The sequence below is a fragment of the Salvelinus sp. IW2-2015 genome, unplaced genomic scaffold, assembly GCF_002910315.2.
Source record: "Salvelinus sp. IW2-2015 unplaced genomic scaffold, ASM291031v2 Un_scaffold2902, whole genome shotgun sequence".
NCBI classification, from domain to species: domain Eukaryota; kingdom Metazoa; phylum Chordata; class Actinopteri; order Salmoniformes; family Salmonidae; genus Salvelinus; species Salvelinus sp. IW2-2015.
The window spans coordinates 24,134-48,108 of NW_019944200.1; the positions used below are offsets into that span (position 1 = coordinate 24,134).

The 23,975-nt window shown below is 44.9% G+C and overlaps 1 protein-coding gene and 1 long non-coding RNA gene across 2 annotated transcripts; one reads left to right on the top strand and one right to left on the bottom strand.

The window, feature by feature from the left end:
* Positions 1–888: 888 nt before the first annotated feature.
* Positions 889–7,991, bottom strand: LOC112074958 (uncharacterized). The gene is made up of 4 exons (XR_011477185.1): positions 7,857–7,991; positions 3,513–3,677; positions 1,094–1,118; positions 889–1,051 (listed from the first exon to the last, which is right to left on the bottom strand). It is a non-coding gene; the product is annotated as an uncharacterized lncRNA (long non-coding RNA).
* A 5,972-nt stretch (positions 7,992–13,963) lies between these two features.
* ube2t (ubiquitin-conjugating enzyme E2T (putative)) lies at positions 13,964–18,705 on the top strand. Its single transcript, XM_024142026.2, has 7 exons — positions 13,964–14,102; positions 14,275–14,392; positions 14,632–14,701; positions 15,629–15,734; positions 15,886–15,984; positions 17,324–17,407; positions 18,239–18,705. Exons 2-7 carry the CDS (start codon positions 14,284–14,286, stop codon positions 18,347–18,349), a joined length of 579 nt encoding a protein of 192 aa, XP_023997794.1. The 5' UTR covers positions 13,964–14,102; positions 14,275–14,283; the 3' UTR covers positions 18,350–18,705.
* Positions 18,706–23,975: the final 5,270 nt, after the last annotated feature.

Below are 23,975 nucleotides of genomic sequence, written 5' to 3' on the forward strand. Positions count from 1 at the left end.
CAGGTCTGGGGGGGTCAGGTCTGGGGGGGTGCTACTACAGTCTGGTGGGGTCAGGTCTGGGGGGGTCTACTACATCTGGGGGGGGTCTACTACATCTGGGGGGGTCAGTTCTGGGGGGGGGTCAGGTACTGGTGGGGTTTCTACATCTGGGGGGTCAAGGTCTGGCGGGGGTCTACTACATCTGATGGGGTCAGGTCTGGGGGGTCAGGTCTGGTGGGTTCAGGTCTGGGGGGTAGTCTGCGGGGTCCAGGCTTGTTGGGGGGTCTACTACATCTGATGGGGTAGGTCTGGGGGGGTCTAACTACACATCTGATGGGGTCGGTCTGGGGGGGTCTACTACATCTGATGGGGTCAGGTCTGGGGGGGGGTTCTACTACTCTGATGGGGTAGAGGTCTGGGGGGGGGTTACTATGGGCCTTTCATTTAGTATCTGTTGTGTCGGCTGGGTGGTGATTATATTTCCCCCTAGTATGTTTGTACCGAAGTTGACTGACTGAAAAGGAATATAAAGTTTGTGAGTATAACTGCTGGTTCCCTGAAGGAGGGGAATGAGGCACACCTCCGTTCTGGTCCCGGTGAAGTGCGGCTATTAAATAGAAGGAATAAATTCAACCCTCATGCTTATGCACTGTGGAAGGCGGGGCTTACAGCGAGGCCCGGATTTCCATTGGCTTTTTCAGGCGTGACACTAGATCCTTCAGTCGAAGTGGCGAGAGTGTGACCACCCATAGTGTTGTTGTACCGCTGTTTCCCTCCTTCGAGCAACAGTAGTTAGAGTCATAACGTTTCGTTTTAAGGGAAACATTCATCTTCTCTCCTGAAAAGTAGATGTGGGGATTCACTCAGGCTACTTTGGTTAGAAAGGACCTCATACTCACTTGTTTGATCCATTGGCTCCTAGGGGTTGGGCACCTTGGCTTCCATTGGTTTGGGGTGGCTGGGTGTGTTTAGTAGGGAGGAGTTTGGTGAGACTGAGCGGGGGCTGGGTGAGGGTCAGGATGGTGGAGTTGTGTGGCCTGTGGAGACATCTCTTCTTTGCTGCTTCCACACACTGTAGGGCGTCGTACACGTACATCAACCTGGAAACAGAGACGAGAGGAGCTCGTACAGTACATCACCTGGAAACAGAGAGAGAGGAGCTCGTACAGTACATCACCTGGAAACAGAGAGAGAGGAGCTCGTACAGTACATCACCTGGAAACAGAGAGAGAGGAGCCTCGTACAGTACAATCACCTGGAAACAGAGAGAGAGGAGCAGCTCGTACGGCTTAATCACCTGGAAAACAGAGAGAGAGGAGCTCGTACAGTAATCACCTGGAAAAGAACAGAGAGATGAGGACGCTCGTACAGTAACATCCTGGAAACAGAGAGAGAGGAGCTCGTACAGTACCATCACCTGGAAACGAGAGAGAGGAGCTCGTACAGTACATCACCTGAAAAACAGAGAGAGAGGAGCTCGTAGAGTACATCACCTGGAAACAGAGAGAGAGGAGCTCGTACAGTACATCACCTGGAAACAGAGAGAGAGGAGCTCGTACAGTACATCACCTGGAAACAGAGAGAGAGGAGCTCGTACAGTAATCACCTGGAAAACAGAGAGAAGGGAGCTCGTACAGTACATCACCTGGAAACAGAGAGAGAGGAGCTGTCGTATAATATCACTCTGAAACAGAGAGAAGGAGCTCGTAGCAGTACATCACCTGGAACACGAGAGAGAGAGCTCGTACAGTACATCACCTGGAAACAGAGAGAGAAGGAGCTCGTACAGTACATCACCTGGAAACAGAGAGAAGGAGCTCGTAGAGTACATCACCTGGAAACAGAGAGAGAGGAGCATCGAGAGTAAACACCTGGAAACAGAGAGAGAGAGCTCGTACAGTAATCACCTGGAAACAGAGAGAGAGGAGCTCGTACAGATACATCACGCTTGGAAACAGAGAGAGAGGAGCTCAGACAGTACATACACCTGGAAAACAGAGAGAGGGAGCTGACAGTACATCACCTGGAAACAGAGAGATGAGGAGCTCGTACAGTACATCACTCTGGAAACAGAGAGAGAGGAGCTCTACATACATCACCTGAAAACAGAGAGAGAGGAGCTCAGAGAGGTAAAATCACCTGGAAACAGAGAGAGAGGAGCTCGTACAAGTAAACATCACCTGGAAACAGAGAGAGAGGAGCTCGTACAGTACATCACCTGAAACAGAGAGAGAGGAGCTCAGAGAGGTAAACTCACCTGGAACAGAGAGAGAGGAGCTCGTACAGTTACATCACCTGGAAACAGAGAGAGAGGAGCTCGTACAGTACATCACCTGGAAACAGGAGAGAGAGAGCTCGTACAGTACATCACCCTGAGAAACAGAGAAGAGGAGCTCGTAGAATACATCACCTAGAACAGAGAGAGCGGACTGTACAGTACATCACCTGGAACAGAAGAGAGGAGCTCGTACAGTCATCACCTGGAAACAGAAGAGAAGGAGCTCGTACAGTACATCACCTGGAAACAGAGAGAGAGGAGCTCGTACAGTACATCACCTGGAAACAGAGAGAGGAGGAGCTCGTACAGTACATCACCTGGAAACAGAGAGAGAGGAGCTCGTACAGTACATCACCTGGAACAGAGAGAGAGGAGCTCGTACAGTACATCACTGAAACAGAGAGAAGGAGCTCGTACAGTACATCACTGGAAACAGGAGAGAGGAGCTCGTACAGTACATCACCTGGAAACAGAGAGAGAGGAGCTCGTACAGTACAATGCACACTGGAAACAGAAGAGAGAGGAGCTCGTACAGTACATCACCTGGAAACAAGAGACAGAGAGGAGCTCGTACGAGTACATCACCTGGAAACAGAGAGAGAGCGGAGCTCAGTAGCAGTACATCCAACCTGGACACAGAGAGAGAGGAGCTCGTACAGTACATCACCTGGAAACAGAGAGAGAGGAGCTCCCCCCAGTGGCGTAACCTAGAAACAGAGAGAGAGGAGCTCCCCCAGTGGCGTACCTGGACAACAGAGAGAGAGGAGCTCCCCCAGTGGCTACCTAGAAACAGAGAGAGAGGAGCTCCCCCAGTGGCGTACCTGGACAACAGAGAGAGAGGAGCTCCCCCAGTGGCGTACCTAGAAACAGAGAGAGAGGAAGCTCCCCCAGTGGCGTACCTGAAACAGAGAGAGGGAGCTCCCCCCAGTGGCGTACTGGAAACAGAGAGAGAGGACGCTCCCCCAGTGGCGTACCTGGAAACAGAGAGAGAGAAGCTCCCCCCAGTGGCGTACCTGGAAACAGAGAGAGAGGAGCTTCCCCCCCAGTGGCTGACCTAGAAACAGAGAGAGAGGAGCTCCCCCCAGTGGCGTACTAGAAACAGAGAGAGAGGAGCTCCCCCCAGTGGCGTACCTAGAAACAGAGAGAGAGGAGCTCCCCCCAGTGGCGTACCTAGAAACAGAGAGAGAGAGCTCCCACCCAGTGGCGTACCTAGAAACAGAGAGAGAGGAGCTGTCACTGGGGGGCAGTGGCGTACCTGAGTCGGGACAGCGACGTCTGAAGTCTTCCTTGTGAGGAGGCAAGAGAGCTCTGCCGTTCATCTTCAAACCGTCCTCTCTCAGTTTCTGAGGAAGAGAATATTCTCTGAGCCCAGTGCAGCCAGTGGACCACATCCTCTTATCCCACAGAGACGGGTTGATACCTAAACACATCACACATCCTCCTTATCCCACAGAGACGGGTTGATACCTAAACACACACACATCCTCCTTATCCACAGAGACGGGTTTATACCTAAACACACACACATCCTCCTTATCCCACAGAGACGGGTTGATACTAACACACACACATCCTCTTATCCCACAGAGTACGGTTTATACCTAAACACACCACATCCTCCTTATCCCACAGAGACGGTTTATACCTAAACCACAACACATCCTCCTTATCCCACAGAGACGGGTTTGATACCTAAACACACACACATCTCCTTATCCCACAGAGACGGGTTGATACCTAAACACACACACACACTCCTTATCCCACAGAGACGGGTTGATACCTAAACACACACACATCCTCCTTATCCCACAGAGACGGGTTTATACCTAAACACACACACACACTCCTTATCCCACAGAGACGGGTTTATACCTAAACACACACACAACTACACACACACACACTCTCTTAGACGGGTTTATACCTAAACACACACACACACACACACACACACACACACACAACACACACTCCTTAGATGGGTTTATACCTAACACACACCACACACACAACACTCCTTAGACGGGTTTATACCTAAACACACACACACACACACACACACACTCCTTAGATGGGTTTATACCTAAACACACCACAACACACACACACACACACACACACACACACACACACACACACACACACACACACACACACAACACACACACACACACATAACACACACACAACACACACACACACACACACTCCTTATGATGGGTTTATACCTAACACACACAACACACACACACACACACAACACAACACACAACACAACACAACACACACACCACACACACACAAGACACACTCCTTAGATGGGTTTATACCTAACACACACACACACACACACACACACCACACTCACACACACACACACACACACACACCACACACACACACACACACACCCACACACACACACACACACACACACACACAACACACACACACACCTTAGATGGGTTTATACCTAAACACACACACACACGCACACACACACACACACACACACACACACAACACTCCTTAGACGGGTTTATACCTAAACAACACACACACACACACACTCTTAGCGTTTATACCAAACACAACACACACACACACACACACACACACACACACCACAACAACACACACACACACACACACACACACACACACACAACACCACACTCCTTAGATGGGTTTATACCTAACACACAACACACAACACACAACACCACACACACAACACCACACACACACACACACACACACACACACACACACACACACACCACACACACACACACACACTCCTTAGACGGGTTTATACCTAAACACACCACACACACACAACACACACACACACACACCAAACACACACACACACCACAACACATCAACACACACAGTGCTGTGAAAAAGTATTTGCCCCCTTCTGGATTCCTCAAGCTGAAGCCCACTTGGGTTCTGCAGCAGGACAATGATCCAAAACACACCAGCAAGTCCACTTGGGTTCTGCAGCAGGACAATGATCCAAAACACACCAGCAAATCCACCTCTGAATGGCTTCAAAAAAACTAGGTGAAGGTTTTGGAGTGGCCTAGTCAAAGCCCGGACTTTAATCTGATTGAGATGCTGTGGCGTGACCTTAAAAAGGCGGTTCATGCTCGAAAACCCTCCAATGTGGCTGAATTAAAACAATTTTGCAAAGAAGAGTGGGCCAAAATTCCTCCACAGCGATGTGAAAGACTCATTGCCAGATATCACAAACGCTTGATTGCAGTTGTTGCTGGTGAGGGTGGAACAACCAGTTATTAGGTTTAGGGGGCAATTACTTGTCACATAGGGCCATGAAGGTTCAGATAGCTTTTTTCCCTTAATAAATAAAATCATCACTTAAAAACTGCATTTAGTGTTTACTTGGGTGATCTTTGTGTAATATTTAAATTTGTTTAATGATCTGAAACATTTAAATGTGACAAATGTGCAAAAGAATAAGAAATCCTGAAGGGGGCAAATACTTTTTCACAGCACTGTACATACATACATACATACATACATACATACATACATACATACATACATACATACATACATACATACATACATACATATATACATACATATATACATACATACACATATACAAATATACATACATACATACAAATATACATACATACATACATACATACATACATACATACATACACACACATATACAAATATACATACATACATACATACATACATACATACATACATACATACATACATACATACATACATACATACAGTGGGGAGAACAAGTATTTGATACACTGCCGATTTTTCAGGTTGTCCTACTTACAAAGCATGTAGAGGTCTGTAATTTTTATCATAGGTACACTTCAACTGTGAGAGACGGAATCTAAAACAAAAATCCCGAAAATCACATTGTATGATTTTTAAGTAATTAATTAGCATTTTATTGCATGACATAAGTATTTGATACATCAGAAAAGCAGAACTTAATATTTGGTACAGAATCCTTTGTTTGCAATTACAGAGATCATACGTTTCCTGTAGTTCTTGACCAGGTTTGCACACACTGCAGCAGGGATTTTGGCCCACTCCTCCATACAGACCTTCTCCAGATTCTTCAGGTTTCGGGGCTGTCAGTGGGGCAATACGGACTTTCAGCTCCCTCCAAAGATTTTCTATTGGGTTCAGTTCTGGAGACTGGCTTAGGCCACTCCAGGACCTTGAGATACTTCTTACGGCACGCCCTTTAGTTGCCCTGGCTGTGTGTGTTTCGGGTCGTTGTCATGCTGGAAGACCCAGCCACGACCCATCATCAATGCTCTTACTGAGGGAAGAGAGGTTGTTGGCTAAGATCTCGCAATACATGGCCCCATCCATCCTCCCCTCAATACGGTGCAGTCTCCTGCCCCTTGCAGAAAAGCATCCCCAAAGAATGATGTTTCCACCTCCATGCTTCACGGTTGGGATGGTGTTCTTGGGGTTGTACTCATCCTTCTTCTTCCTCCAAACACGGCGAGTGGAGTTTAGACCAAAAAGCTCTATTTTTGAATCATCAGACCACATGACCTTCTCCCATCCTCTCCTGGATCATCCAGATTGTCTTGGCAAACTTCATACGGGCGCTGGACATGCGCCTGCTTGAGCAGGGGACCTTGTGTGCGCTGCAGGATTTTAATCCATGACGGCGTAGTGTGTTACTAATGGTTTTTCTTTGAGACTGTGGTCCCAGCTCTCTTCAGGTCATTGACCAGGTCCTGCTGTGTAGTTCTGGGCTGATCCCTCACCTTCCTCATGATCATTGATGCCCCACGATGGGAGATCTTGCATGGAGCCCCAGACCGAGGGTGATTGACCATCATTCTTGAACTTCTTCTATTTCTTCTATTTTCTAAATAATTGCGCCAACAGTTGTGCCTTCTCACCAAGCTGCTTGCCTATTGTCCTGTAGCCATCCCAGCCTTGTGCAGGTCTACAATTTATCCCTATGTCCTTACACAGCTCTCTGGTCTTGGCATGTGGAGATGGAGTCTGAGTTGTGATTGAGTGTGTGGACAGGTGTCTGTTATACAGGTAACGAGTTCAAACAGGTGCATTAATCACAGGTAATGATGGGGAGAACAGGAGGGCTTCTTAAAGAAAAACTAAACAGGTCTGTGAGAGCCGGAATTCTTACTGGTTGGTAGGTGATCAAATACTTATTCATGCAATAATAATGCAAATTAATTACTTAAAATCATACAATGTGATTTTCTGGATTTTTGTTTTAGATTCCGTCTCTCCACAGTTGAAGTGTACCTATGATAAAAATTACAGACCTCTACATGCTTGTAAGTTAGAGAAAACCTGCAAAATCGGCAGTGTATCAAATACTTGTTCCCTCCACTGTAAACATACATACATACATACATACATACATACATACATACATACATACATAATATACATACATACATACATACATACATACATACATACATACATACATATACTAAAATATACCTATACATGCATATACATACATACATACATACATGGAGCTGTTAGCCAACAAGTGTGTTGTGTATATTTGTGTGTGTTGACTCACGGAGTCTTCCAGGTAGCTGCCACAGGTCGTTCTGTGAAGGGGGATGCCAGGAGGGAGGAGGTAGAGCAGGGAGGAAGGAGGGATGGAGGGAACAGACATCCTTCTGCCGGGGCTAGGGGAGTGAGAACATGACTGTGTTCTTCCATGCGTCCGCCACACACACACACACACACACACACACACACACACACACACACACACACACACACACACACACACACACACACACACACACACACACACACACACTTTTTTATATTACAATTTTAAGTTATATTGTTTCTAATACAACACAGTAAAGCCCACAACTATTCTGTCTCCTTTTTCCGGGAATTAACTTTTATGTAGCGAGCATGAAACCACACATGCAGAAGTAAATGCAAAAGTGAAAGTGTCTCTTTCTGAAACTGATCAATCATTCGCTGGGAGTAAAAACAACTGACAAAATGCGTAAAAGCAGCATAATCCATCTCTCTATATATATTCCTATTAAACGGAAACACTACTTGTAGGACCTGAACGCGTTTCCTATTCATGTCATCAGGGCTTCAGTTTACCTTGATCAGATCTGGCGGGGCACTGCCTCTGTCTTCCATCGTCCTCTACCTGTCTGTCCGGAAGTAGACTAGTAGAATAAATCTCTATAGAGTGATCAACAATCCGTCCGCTAATACGATAATTCTGTCTATAAAACTTCTATCGATTTAAGGGTCAGAATAAATTATCATGTAATCCAAACGTAGGAGCTGGACATGATTTTCACATGCAACCCGACTAGTTATGATGACATATGATCCTTGTTTCCGGGTAACGAAATCGAAAGAATCCATAGAGGTGTGTGTTTTAAAAAACAAGAGCAGATATCAGTTCCATGAACTCAACCCTGAAGGTGTGCGTGCCTGCGCGCTCGCTTATCTAAATTGAGCGCGTGTTGTTTTCTGGAGAGGCTATACGGACGCCCGGTGCCCAAAATGTATGACGAATGTCGGGCAGCGAGAGTTGAGTGGGAAGGAACATATATATTTTTGTCAAATCTTGAATTAAATTATGTTTAAGTGTGTGTTTATACTTGATTCAATAAACAATACATTTAAAAAAAAAAGGGGACAAACGGATTCGGTTCATTCAGTCGTCCTAATGAGCCCTCCCCAGCTAACGCCGCATTACATTTGTTTTCAGTTTGGATATTGGTTTGATATTCGGAGTTTGCTCGTCAGTACCTCTTCGATGGAAGGTCTTAAGATGATTAGTATATCTCGAATCAAATAAAAAATAGAGTGCAAGGTACAGCCTTTTCCCCCCTCCGTTCGATTCTGTTTTCAAAAAGTTCATGTTGTTTTCAGTAGGGGAATAATTGTGCACTCACGGCTAAGGGACCGTGATAAAAGTGCAATCAGCCGAACCTAGTGTGTACAGAAAAACTACATTTTTCTCTGTATTAAATGATTTAGACTTTGGTTTTAGGAGTTGGTGGGACATAACCTGGAGGGGGATCTGGGGGCCCAGCTAGCAATGAGGAATCGGTCCAGAAGCGGCCATCTTCCAGGGCACGGAACTGATTGAATCGGCCCAGAATTGGGTGTTGGAATCGGCCCGGAATCAAAATTAATGACTGCCCAGAATCGGCCCAAGTACATCGGGCCGTTTCCATCTACCGGAATTAATGTAATATCTTATGATTCAACGAGTCGTGGCTGAACGACGACATTAAGAACATACAGCTGGCGGGTTACACACTCTATCAGCAGGACAGAACAGCAGCCTCTGGTAAGATACGGAGAGGGGGCCTATGCATTTGACAGCTGGTGCACGATATCTAAGGAAGTCTCAAGGTTTTGCTCTCCTGAGGTAGAGTATCTCATGATAAGCTGTAAACCACACTATCTACCTTGAATGTTTTCATCTGTATTTTTTCGTAGCTGTCTACATACCACCACAGACCAAAGCTGCCACTAACACCACACTCAATGAGCTGTATACCGAGAGAGTTTCCTATATGTTTTTCATAGCTGTCTTATTAACCACCACAAACCGATGCTGCCACTAAAACCACACTCAATGAGCTGTATACCGCCCAAAGCAAACAGGAAAACGCTCATCCAGAGGCGGCCGACTTTAATGCAGGGAAACTTAAAACTTCTTTAGGATCGGTGTCCCTTCCATGGGACGGTTGAGCTAACGTAGGCTAATGTGACTAGCATGAGGTTGTAAGTAACAAGAACATTTCCCAGGACATAGACATATATGATATTGGCAGAAAGCTTAAATACTTGTTAATCTAACTGCACTGTCCAATTTACAGTAGATATTACAGTGAAAATAATACCATACTATTGTTTGAAGAGAGTGCACTATTTTGAACATGAAAAGTTATTAATAAACAAATTAGGCACATTTGGGCAGTCTTGATACAAAATTCTGAACAGAAGTACAATGGTTCATTGGATCAGTCTAAAACTTTACACATACACTGATGCCATCTAGTGGCCAACATCAAAATTGCACCTGGGCTGGAATAATACATTATGGCCTTTCTCTTGCATATCAAAGATGATGGTACAAAAATATTGGTATTATTTTTTACCAGATCTATTGTGTTATATTCTACTACATTCTTTTCACATTTCCATAAACTTTAAAGTGTTTCCTTTCAAATGGTACCAAGAATATGCATATCCTTGCTTCAGGGCCTGAGCTTTTGCCAGTTAGATTTGGGTATGTCATTTTAGTCGAAAATTGAAAAAAAGGGGCTAATCCTTAAAAGGATTAACTTAAATATGTTTTACCTCATTTCTATCAGCATGTTAAATGTGCAACCAGAGGGAAAAAAACTGGACCACCTTTACTCCACACACAGAGACGCATACAAAGCTCTCCCTCGCCCTCCAATTGGCAAATCTGACCATAACTTTATCCTCCTGATACCTGCTTTCAAGCAAAAATTAAAGCAGGAAGCACCAGTGACTCAGTCTATAAAAAAGTGGTCAGATGACGCTGATGCTAAACTACAGGACTGTTTTGCTAGTGTAACGGATGTGAAATGGCTAGCTAGTTAGCGGGTACGCGCTACTAGCATTTCAATCAGTTACGTCACTTGCTCTGAGACTTAAGTAGGGTTTCCCCTTGCTCTGCAAGGGCCGCGGCTTTTGTGGAGCGATGGGTAACGACGCTTCGTGGGTGTCAGTTGTCGATGTGTGCAGAGGGTCCCTGGTTCGCGCCCGTGTCGGGGCGAGGGGACGGTTTAAAGTTATACTGTTACATTGATGCTGTTGACCCGGATCACTGGTTGCTGCGGAAAAGGAGGAGGTTGAAAGGGGGGTGAGTGTAACGGATGTGAAATGGCTAGCTAGTTAGCGGGTACGCGCTACTAGCATTTCAATCAGTTACGTCACTTGCTCTGAGACTTAAGTAGGGTTTCCCCTTGCTCTGCAAGGGCCGTGGCTTTTGTGGAGCGATGGGTAACGACGCTTCGTGGGTGTCAGTTGTTGATGTGTGCAGAGGGTCCCTGGTTCGCGCCCGTGTCGGGGCGAGGGGACGGTTTAAAGTTATACTGTTACACTAGCACAGACTGAAATATGTTCCAGGAGTCTTCCGATGGCATTGAGGAGTACACCACATCAGTCATTGGCTTTATCAATAAGTGCATCGAAGTACGTTGTCCCCACAGTGACTGTACGTACATACCCCAACCAGAAGCCATGGATTACAGGCAACATTCGCACTGAGCTAACGGTTAAAGCTGCCGCTTTCAAGGAGCGGGACTCTAACCCGGAAGCCTATAAGAAATCCCGCTATGCCCTCCGACAAATCAATAAACAATAAGATCGAATCGTACTACACCAGCTCCGACGATCGTCGGATGTGGCAGGGCTTGCAAACTATTATAGACTACAAAGGGAAGCACAGCCGAGAGCTGCCCAGTGTTACGAGCCTACCAGACGAGCTAAATAACTTCTATGCTCGCTTCGAGGCAAGTAACACTGAAACATGCATGAGAGCATCAGCTGTTCCGGACAACTGTGTGATCAGGCTCTCCTCAGCCGACGTGAGTAAGACTTTTTAACAGGTCATCATTCACAAGGCCGCAGGGCCAGACGGACGTGTACTCCGATCATGCACTGACCAACTGGCAAGTGTCTTCATTGACATTTTCAACCTCTCCCTGTCTGAGTCTGTAATACCAACATGTTTCAAGCAGACCACCATAGTCCCTGGGCCCAAGAACACTAAGGTAACTTGCCTAAATGACTATGTCTGTAGCCATGAAGTGCTTTGTGCTTTGAAAGGCAGGTAATGGCTCACATCAACACCATTATCCCATAAACCCGAGACCCAATTTGCATACCACATCAACAGATCCACAGATGATGCAATCTCTATTGCACTCCACACGGCCCTTTCACACCTGGACAAAAGGAACACCTATGTGAGAATGCTGTTCATTGACTACAGCTCAGCGTTCAACACCATAGTGCCCTCAAAGCTCATCACTAAGCTAAGGATCCTGGGACTAAACACCTCCCTCTGCAACTGGATCCTGGACTTCCTGACGGGCCGCCTCCAGGTGGTGAGGGTAGGTAACAACACATCCGCCACGATGATCCTCAACACGGGGGCCACTCAGGGGTCCCCCTCCTGTACTCCCTGTTCACTCATGACTGCACGGCCAGGCACGACTCCAACACCATCATTAAGTTTGCTGATGACACAACAGTGGTAGACCTGATCATAGACAACGATGAGACAGTCTATAGGGAGGAGATCAGAGACCTGACTGTGTGGTGAAAGGACAACAACCTATCCCTCAACGTGATCAAGACAAAGGAGATGATTGTGGACTGCAGGAAAAGGAGGACCGAGCATGCCCCCATTCTCATCGACGGGGTTGTCCACATATTCTAAGTCAGAACCGTCCAGAGTAGTGATGCTAAGCGGGCAGGAGGGTGCAGGCAGCAATCGGTTGAAGAGCATGCATTTAGTTTTACTAGCATTTAAAAGTAGTTGGAGGCCACGGAAGGAGTGTTGTAGCTTGTTTGGAGGTTAGTTAACACAGTGTCCAAGGAAGGGCCAGATTTATAAAGGATGGTGTCGTCTGCGTAGAGGTGGATCAAAGAATCACCAGCGGCAAGAGCGACATCATTGATATATACAGAGAAAAGAAAAGAGTCGGCCCGAGAATTGAACCCTGTGGCACCCCCATAGAGACTGCCAGAGATCCGGACAACAGGCCCTCCGATTTGACGCACTGAACTCTATCTGAGAAGTTGTTGGTGAACCAGGCGAGGCAGTCATTTGAGAAACCAAGGCTGTTGAGTCTGCCGATAAGAATGCGGTGATTGACAGAGTCGAAAGCCTTGGCCAGGTCGATGAAGACGGCTGCACAGTACTGTCTTTTATCGATGGCGGTTATGATATGGTTTAGGACCTTGAACGTGGCTGAGGTGCAACCGTGACCAGCTCGGAAACCAGATTGCATAGTGGAGAAGGTACGGTGGGATTCAAAATGGTCGGTGATCTGTTTGTTAACTTGGCTTTCGAAGACTTTAGAAAGGCAGGACAGGATGGATAATGGTCTATAACAGTTTGGGTCTAGAGTGTCTCCCCCTTTGAAGAGGGGGATGACCGCGGCAGCTGTCCAATCTTTAGGGATTTCAGAGGATAGGAAAGAGAGGTTGAACAGGCTAATAATAGGGGTTGCAACATTTTCGACAGATCATTTTAGAAAGAGAGGGTCCAGGTTTTGCAGCTGTTTCAGAACATCAGCTATCTGGATTTGGGTGAAGGAGAATGTTTTTTATTTTTTTTATTTTAAGTGTTTCTATGGAAAAAAGTAACGGTGGAAAAAGGATTGGAACCATTTCCTTGTTTGACTGCTAGGTTTCATGGGTATTATGACTCATACAGTGGTACTTCATACCAGTTGAATTTGATATAATAAACCTAAGCAACTTTGTCTGTTTTACGTTTTAAATAAGTCTGAATATATGTATATTGACTTAGTGTCAATTTTTTATATAATTTGGATGAAGCTCTGGTAGATGGCTTACAATTATATTTGAGAAGTTTTCTACATTCTACCAATGAACTACAACACCCACAATGCACACACCGGATTTCCGGTAAGGTATGAGGAGGGAAATTCTAAACATTCTGTCAAACGCCCCTTCAGAAACTCCTTAACTAGCTACGTCTTTCTGTCGACTACAGGTGTATTTGAAGCGAAACTCGACATAGTATTTTGTCCAGGTAAGCCCAAATGTGTCCAGCATCATGGCTAACGTAAGTAACGTTAGTTGACACAAAGCTTCTAGCTAGCTACTGTAACGTTATATAGCTAGCTAAGGTTGGTCTGTAGTTAGCTAAGTAACGAGTTAGTTAAGGTTAACTAGTTAAACATGTCTTTCACCGTGTGTCTCAGAGCGAGAGAATGCAGAGGACCTCACGGCTGAAGCGCGAGTTGCAGATGCTTAGCATGGAGCCTTCACCGGGGATCACTTGCTGGCAGACCGAGGGGAAGATGGACGAGCTCCGGGCCCGTGAGTAGCTATCAATCAACTTATCGATCAGTCAACCGTACGGTTATGTAGCCTCTCGGTGGGTGCTAGTATATGTGTTGAAGGAACTTTTTTCATGCAGCCGCCATTGATAGCCTATTGGAGTTGATCAATAATATATACCGTATATTATAAACATAAATTATAGTAGTGATCAATGATGTAGTTTTATATAGATATGAACGCCTATAGGTGTTGTTACTGTCTCTTGTCCTGTGTAGAAATAGTGGGCGGAGCTGAGACTCCGTTTGAAGGAGGAGTCTTCTCATTGGAGATCATAGTTCCAGACAGGTATGATGTGACATAACACACACACACCTCTGATGACATAACACACACCTCTGATGACATAACACACACAAACCTCTGATGACATAACACACACAAACCTCTGATGACATAACACACACAAACCTCTGATGAATAACACACACACCCTCTGATGACATAACACACCAACGCGGTAATTCTGCAATGGTTTGACTGTCCATGTAAGGTTATGGAACTTAATGAAAACATTAATAAAATCCCCTTCACCTACTCTTGTGATTTATGACATCTATTTCAAGAAACAGTAATCCTAGTCCCTAACAGTAGGCCTACAAACCTCTGATGACATAACCCACACATTCTCTGATGACATAACACACACACCTCTGATGACATAACAACACAAACCTCTGATGACATAACACACACAACCTCTGATGACATAACACACACAAACCTCTGATGACATAACACACACAAAACCTCTGATAACATAACAACAACACACCTCTGATGACATAACACACACACACCTCTGATGACATAACACACACAAACCTCTGATGACATAACACACAACCTCTGATGACATAACCACACACACCTCTGGATGACATAACACACACACACCTCTGATGACATAACACACACACACACTCTGATGACATAACACACACACACCTCTGATGACATAAACACACACACACCTCTGATGACATAAACACACAAACCTCTGATGACATAATACCACACAACAACCTCTGTGACCTCATAACACACAAAACCTCTGATGACATAAACACACACACACCTCTGATGACATAACACACACACACCTCTGAGTAGATTCAGGTCTAGTACACGTTTTAGGTACAATGATCGGGATGATTCTCTCCTAACCCTCCAGGTATCCCTTTGAGCCCCTTAAGTTCTCTCCTAACCCTCCAGGTATCCCTTCGAGCCCCCTAAGATGAGGTTCCTGACCCCCATCTACCACCCCAACATAGACAACAATGGTCGCATCTGTCACGACGCCCTCAAACTACCACCCAGGGTAACACACACACCCACACCCAGGGAAACACACATACGCTCCCACCAACACCCACGGTAACCACCCAAGATACAATATGGACAGCCAACCTCTGCACCCTGTGTAGCACCTCTTCCCTTGTGTGTGTGTGTGTGTGTGTGTGTGTGTGTAGGGTGCGTGGAAACCTTCCCTGAACATCTCCACAGTGCTCACCTCCATACAGCTGCTGATGGCTGAACCCAACCTTGACGACCCACTTATGGCTGACATAGTGAGTAACACGTTGCTCCTTCTCTGTCTCTACAACGACTCAAACAAGACAGACTGACCCCATGGCTGATATACTCTACAAAAGTATGTGGACACCCCTTCAAATTAGTGGTTTCGGCTATTTTAGTCAAGGGGTATAAAATCGAGCACACAGCCATGCAATCTCCATAGACAAACATTGGCAGTAGAATGGCCTTACTGAAGAGCTCAGTGACTTTCAACGTGGCACCATCATAGGATGCCACCTTTCCAACAAGTAAGGTCATCACATTTCTGCCCTGCTAGAGCTGCCCCGGTCAACTGTAAGTGCTGCTGTGAAGTGGAAACGTCTAGGAGCAACAACGGCTCAGCCGCGAAGTGGTAGACCACACAAGCTCACAGAATGGGACCGCCAAGTGCTGAAGCGCGTAAAAATCATCTGTCCTCGGTTGCAAGGCTCACTACCGAGTTCCAAACTGCCTCTGGCAGCAACATCAGCACAAGAACTGTTCGTCGGGAGCTTCATGAAATGGGTTTCCATGTTCGAGCAGCCGCACACAAGCCTAACATCACCAATAGCCCACCTCACACAGAGTTGATGTTGGTCCTGTAGCCCACCTCACACAGAGTTGATGTTGGTCCTGTAGCCCACCTCACACAGAGTTGATGTTGGTCCTGTAGCCCACCTCACACACAGAGAGGTGATGTTGGTCCTGTAGCCCACCTCACACACAGAGTTGATGTTGGACCTGTAGCCCTCACACAGTTTTCTAAGTGTTTGTCCCATGTTTCATGACACGTTTTCCAGGCGCACAAAAAGCTTTGTTCTCTCAAATGTTGTGCGTTTGTTTCCATCCCTGTTAGTGAAAATATCCACCTGACAGGTGTGGCATATCAAGAACAGTATGATCATTACACAGGTGCACCTTGTGCTGTTGGACAATAAAAGGCCAATAAAGGGCCTGGCTCCCCAGAGGGTGGGCCTGGCTCCCCAGAGGGTGGGCCTGGCTCCCCAGAGGGTGGGCCTATGCCCTCCCGGCCCTTCCATTGCAGCACCTTTGCCCAGTCATGTGAAATCCATAGATGAGGACCTAATGAATTTATTTCAATGGACTGATTTCCTTATTTGAACTGTAACTCAGTAAAATCTTTGAAATTGTTGCATGTTCCATTTTTAAAATATTTTTGTTCAGTATAATTCATAATTAATCATACTTTAGGTGGGCCCTATTTCACACATGTACAAGTGTGTGTTAATGCATGTGTGAATTGGAAATGTTTTTCCCCCGTATCCCATCTCCCCCCTCGGTGAGTGGGGATGTTATCCGTCTCACCCACTGAGTTGTCTGTTTCTCTGCCAGTCATCAGAGTTGAAGTACAGCAAGCAGGTATATCTGGAGAAGGCCAAGAGGTGGACAGAGAAACACGCTGTACAGAACAACAAGGTAATGTTAACAGGTGGACCGGAGACACACTGAGTGACTATATGTAGTGGTGTCTTCTCTCCACAAGGTGGTGCTGTAACTCCATGTTAATGTAATGTTATGTAGTGGTGTCTTCTCTCCACAAGGTGGTGCTGTAACTCCATGTTAATGTAGTTTTATGTAGTGGTGTCTTCTCTCCACAAGGTGGTGCTGTAACTCCATGTTAATGTAGTGGTGTCTTCTCTCCACAAGGTGGTGCTGTAACTCCATGTTAATGTAGTGTTATGTAGTGGTGTCTTCTCTCCACAAGGTGGTGCTGTAACTCCATGTTAATGTAATGTTATGTAGTGGTGTCTTCTCTCTACAAGGTGGTGCTGTAACTCCATGTTAATTGTAGTGTTATGGTAGTGGTGTCTTCTCTCCACAAGGTGGTGCTGTAACTCCATGTTAATGTAGTGTTATGTAGTGGTGTCTTCTCTCCCAAGGTGGTGCTGTAACTCCATGTTAATGTAATGTTATGTAGTGGTGTCTTCTCTCTACAAGGTGGTGCTTGTACCTCCCATGTTAATGGCTAGTGGTGTCTTCTCTCCACAAGGTGGTGCTGTAACTCCATGTTAATGTAGTGGTGTCTTCTCTCCACAAGGTGGTGCTGTAACTCCCTGTCAGTGTAGAAATGTTATGGTGCTTCTATTTAGTGGACATGGGTTCATTATAGAAAAGGCCATTTTATTAAGGTTACTGTAGCTACAGAGCTGAATATGCTGTTCAATGATCAAATATCTCCTGAATTAGTTCATTTGAAGATGCTTGCCTTCAGCAGGTAATTAATTGTGTGTGTGCGTGTGTGTGTAGGGTGGTGTGGTGGAGACCGTGGACAGTGTAGAAGCTCAGGTCCAGCCGTCGGCCCTCAAGAGAGAAGCTCAGGACAAGACAGAGGATCAACCCAAGAGAACATGTCTGTAACACGTCTCATTTCGTTCTCTGTCTCTTTGTGTTGGTAACAGTCATTACTTCACTTTGTCTTTTTAAGTGTTTGAGATTTTTCCCTTTATATAGTTATGTACAGACTAAGGCTGGGATTCATTCATAGCAATGTGTAGACAGTATCTTTATTTACAGTATTCATCCCGTGCCCACACACTTGTAATTCTGAAAGTGAAAGCATACCAGTTGAGGGGTCGACGTGGTCGTAGGTTTTTATAAAGTACCAATATGGGAGTTCATTTGACCGTTGGGAAAAGAGCTGCTGTTGAAATAATGTCATGCTGCTTACTTTAATTTGTTTCTTCTTTTCTTATTAAAATATGTTTTGAAGCTGAGTTGAACATTTTATTTTCTATATATTTAACATTGGTCACCTTTTTGGAATGTGTAAGCACATAAGTTAAAAACAAAGACGAGTCATCTCTACTCGTATAAAACTATTTTTATTCAAAACATACTTTAACAGGTTTTATTCAACAAACAATGGCAGGTATGTACATCCAAAGGAACAAGTCAGTTTGTAACAAACATTTTAAAAGTTATATGTCATATATTTGATGCTTTAACAAAGGGGACATGAAGGGTTGGTTTATAGAAGGGTTGGTTGTTTAGCAACACAGCCGATACGTGCGGAATTATGGGGCAAAACTGACAGGGTTGGCTTAGACTGTTGACGATATGTAAACTATATTTAGTCTCCAATGTTTAAACGTGTAGAATGAGCACTTGTCTCAAATATATTGTAACAGTTGTTAGTTAGCTGGTGAATTTGAGCATCAACTTGAGGTCAGTTCAAACACCTCAAAACAAGACGTTATGTCAGGAACTAGTTGAAACGTTATGTCAGGAACTAAACGTTATTCAGGAACTAGTTGAAACGTTATGTCAGGAACTAGTTGAAACGTTATGTCAGGAACTAGTTGAAACGTTATGTCAGGAATAGTTGAAACGTTATGTCCAGGAACTAGTTGAAAACGTTATGTCGGGAACTAAGTTGAAACGACATGTCAGGAACTAGTTGAACGACGAGACGTTATGTCAGGAACTAGTTGAAACGACGAGACGTTATGTCAGGACTAGTTGAAACGACGAGACGTTATGTCAGGAACTAGTTGAAACGACGAGACGTTATGTCCAGACTAGTTGAAACTGACGAGACGTCATGTCAGGAACTAGTTGAAACGACGAGGTATCGTTAGTCAGGAATAGTTGAAACGACGAGACGTTATGTCAGGAACTAGTTGAAACGACGAGACGTTATGTCAGGAACTAGTTGAAACGATATCGAGACATTATGTCAGGAACTAGTTGAAACGACGAAACGTATCAGTACAGGTAACTAGTTGAAACGACGAGACTTATGTCGAACTAGTTGAAACGACGAGACGTTATGTCAGGAACTAGTTGAAACGACGAGACGTCATGTCAGGAACTAGTTGAAAACGACGAGACCTATTGCGGGAACTAGTTGAAACGACGAGACGTGTATGTCGGGAACTAGTTGAAACGACGAGACCGTCATGTCAGGAAACTAGTTGAAACGACGAGACGTCATGTCAGGAACTAGTTGAAACGACGAGACTTATGTCAGGGAATAGTTGAAACGACGAGACGTTAATGTCAGGAACTAGTTGAAACGACGAGACGTCAATGTCAGGACGTAGTGGTGAAACGACGAGACTGTATGTCAGGAACTAGTTGAAACGACGAGACGTATGTCAGGAACTAGTTGAAACGACGAGACGTCATGTCAGAACTAGTTGAAACGACGAGACGTTAGTAGCACGTATACTAGTTGAAACGACATGTCAGGAACTAGTTGAAACGACGAGACGTTATGTCGGAAACTAGTTGAAACGACGAGACGTTATGTCAGGAACTAGTTGAAACGACGAGACGTTATGTTCAAGGAACTAGTTTGAAAGACGAGACGTTATGTCAGGAATAGTTGAAACACATGTCAGGACTAGTTGAAACGACGAACGTTAGTCGGGAACTAGTTGAAACGACGAGACGTTATGTCGGGATAATAGTGAAACGACGAGACGTCATGTCAGGAATAGTTGAAACGACGAGACGTTATGTCAGAACTAGTTGAAACGACGAGACGTCATGTCAGGAACTATTTGAAACGACGAGACGTTATATCAGGAACTAGTTGAAACGACGAGACGTTATGTCAGGAACTAGTTGAAACGACAGAGACGTTTATTGTCAGGAACTAGTTGAAACGACGAGACGTTATGTCAGGAACTAGTTGAAACGACGAGACTAGTAACTATAGTTTTCTACGTCTGTCAGGAACTAGTTGAAACGACGAGACGTCATGTCAGGAACTAGTTGAAACGACGAGACGTCATGTCAGGAACTAGTTGAAACGACGAGACGTTAGTCAGGAACTAGTTGAAACGACGAGACGTTATGTCAGGAACTAGTTGAAACGACGGAGACGTCATGTCAGGAACTAGTTGAAACGACGAGACGTCATGTCACGGAACTAGTTGAAACGACGAGACGTTATGTCGGGAACTAGTTGAAACGACATGTCGGGAACTAGTTGTAGAACGACGAGACGTCATGTCAGGAACTAGTTGAAACGACGAGACGTTATGTCGGGAACTAGTTGAAACGACATGTCGGGAACTAGTTGAAACGACGAGACGTCATGTCAGGAACAGTTGAAACGACGAGACGTTATGTCAGGAACTAGTTGAAACGACGAGACGTTATGTCAGGACTAGTGAAACGACGAGACGTCATGTCAGAACTAGTTGAAAACGACATGTCAGAACTAGTTGAAACGACGAGACGTTATGCAGGAACTAGTTGAAACGACGAGACGTTATGTCGGGAACTAGTTGAAAACGACGAAGACGTTATGTCGGGAACTAGTTGAAACGACGAGACGTCATGTCGGGAAACTAGTTGAAACGACGAGACTTATGTCAGGAAACTAGTTGAAACAGCGAGACTTATATCAGGAACTAGTTGAAACGACGAGACGTTCTGTCAGACTATTTGAAACGACGAGACGTTATGTCGGGAACTAGTTGGAAACGACGAGACGTCATGTCAGGAACTAGTTGAAACGACATGTCAGGAACTAGTTGAAACGACGAAACGATTATGCGTAAAGCTTAGTTGAAACGACGAGACGTCATGTTCAGGAACTAGTTGAAACTGACGAGACGTCATGTCGCGGAACTAGTTGAAACGACGAGACGTTATGTCAGGAACTAGTTGAAACGACGAGACTCCATGTCTAGGAACTATGTTGAAAACGACGAGACGGTATGTTTCAGGACATTGAATAAGGTTCTGGTTGAACTGACTCTGTATATACAACCACTCCAGAACCCCTGGACATTGAATAAGGTCTGCGTAACTGACCTGTAATATACAACCACTCCAGAACCCCTGGACATTGAATAAGGTTCTGGTACTGACCTGTTATACAACCACTCCAGAACCCCTGGACATTGAATAAGGTACTGGTACTGACCTGTATATACACACCACTCCAGAACCCCTGGACATTGAATAAGGTTCTGGTACTGACCTGTATATACAACCACTCCAGAACCCTGGACATTGAATAAGATACTGGTACTGAATGTGTTATACAACCACTCAGAACCCCTGGACATTGAATAAGGTTCTGGTACTGACCTGTATATACAACCACTCCAGAACCCTGGACATTGAATAAGTTCTGTACTGACCGTATATATCAACGTCACTCCAATGAACCCCTGGACATTGAATAAGGTTCGGGTACTGACCTGTATATACAACCACTCCAGAACCCCTGGACATTGAATAAGGTTCTGGTTACTGACTGTATATACAACACCAGAACCCTGGACATTGAAAGGTCACGACCGAATACAACCACCAGAACCCCTGGACATTGAATAATGGTACTGACCTGTTTATACAACCACTCCAGAACACCCTGGACATTGAATAAGGTTTGGCTGGTACTGACCTGTATATAACAACCACTCCAACCCCTGGACATTGAATAAGGTTCTGGTACTGACCTGTGTATATACAACCACTCCAGAACCCTGGACATTGAATAAGGTTCTTGGTACTGACCTGTATATATCAACCACTCCAGAACCCCTGGACATTGAATAAGTTCTGGTACTGACGTGTATATACAACCACTCCAGAACCCCTGGACATTGAATAAGGTTCTGTACTGACCTGTATATACAACCACTCCAGAACCCTGGACATTGAATAAGGTACTGACCTGTTATACAACCACTCCAGTACCCCTGGACATTGAATAAGGTACTGACCTGTATATACAAACCACTCCAGTACCCTGGACATTGAATAAGGTACTGACCTGTATATACAACCACTCCAGAACCCCTGGACATTGAATAAGGTTCTGGTACGACCTGTATATACAACCACTCCAGAACCCCTGGACATGAATAAGGTCTGGTACTGACCTGTATATACAACCACTCCAGAACCCTGGACATTGATAAGGTCTGGACTGACCTGTATATACAACCACTCCAGAACCCTGGACATTGAATAAGTCTGGTACTGACCTGTATATACAACCACTCCAGTACCCCTGCGACATTGAATTAAGGTACTGACCTGTATATACAACCACTCCAGAACCCTGGACATTGAATAAGGTGTACTGTACTGACCTGTATATACAACCACTCCAGTACCCCTGGACATTGAATAAGGTACTGCTAGACCGTATAAGACCACCGCAGTAACCCTGTATCAGTAGATGAATAAGGTCTGGGTACTGACCTGTATATACAACACTCCAGACCCTGACATTGAATAAGGTTCTGACTACGCTGTATAATCAACCACTCCAGAACCCCTGCACATTGAATAAGGTACTGGTACTAACCTGTAATGCAATGCAGATCGTCACTCCGAAACCGCCTGGACATGAAAAGGTCTGGTACCACTCCAGTACCCCTGCACATTGAATAAGGTACTGGCACTAACCTGTATATACAACCACTCCAGTACCCCTGCACATTGAATAAGGTACTGGCACTGACCTGTATATACAACCACTCCAGTACCCTTGCACATTGAATAAGGTACTGACACTGACCTGTATATACAACCACTCCAGCACCCCTGCACATTGAATAAGGTACTGGCACCGACTTGTATATACAACCACTCCAGTACCCCTGCACATTGAATGAGGTACTGGCACTGACCTGTATATACTGGCATTCTCATGTTTCTTTAACTCTGATTGTAATTGTTGTGTGATTTTATTCTTACTTTTATTTTATGTTTTATTATTATTATTATTAGTAGTAGTAGTAGTATTGCTACATTGTGACAAAAGAGCTCTCAAGGTAAGAATTTCACTGTACCATTTTACACCTGTTGTGTCCAATGCAAGTGGCAAATAAAAGTTTACATTTTAAATTAAGGTGATATGGTCAAGTTAATTAATTCTTGTGATTATGAATGCTACTCTAATAACTTTTTGAATTACTTGAAATGTATTATTTTGTTATTCAGTGATGACACAATGCAGAAGGATTTTATTTCCCCTTTTGAACTGAGCCTTGTACTAGATACAATGTAT

Coding starts and splice junctions, on each gene's coding strand:
- ube2t (XM_024142026.2), top strand. CDS start 14,284: ATGCAGAGGACCTCACGGCTGAAGCGCGAGTTGCAGATGCTTAGCATG. Junction 14,702..15,628: donor GAGATCATAGTTCCAGACAG/GTATGATGTGAC, acceptor CTAACCCTCCAG/GTATCCCTTCGAGCCCCCTA. Junction 17,408..18,238: donor ACGCTGTACAGAACAACAAG/GTAATGTTAACA, acceptor GTGTGTGTGTAG/GGTGGTGTGGTGGAGACCGT.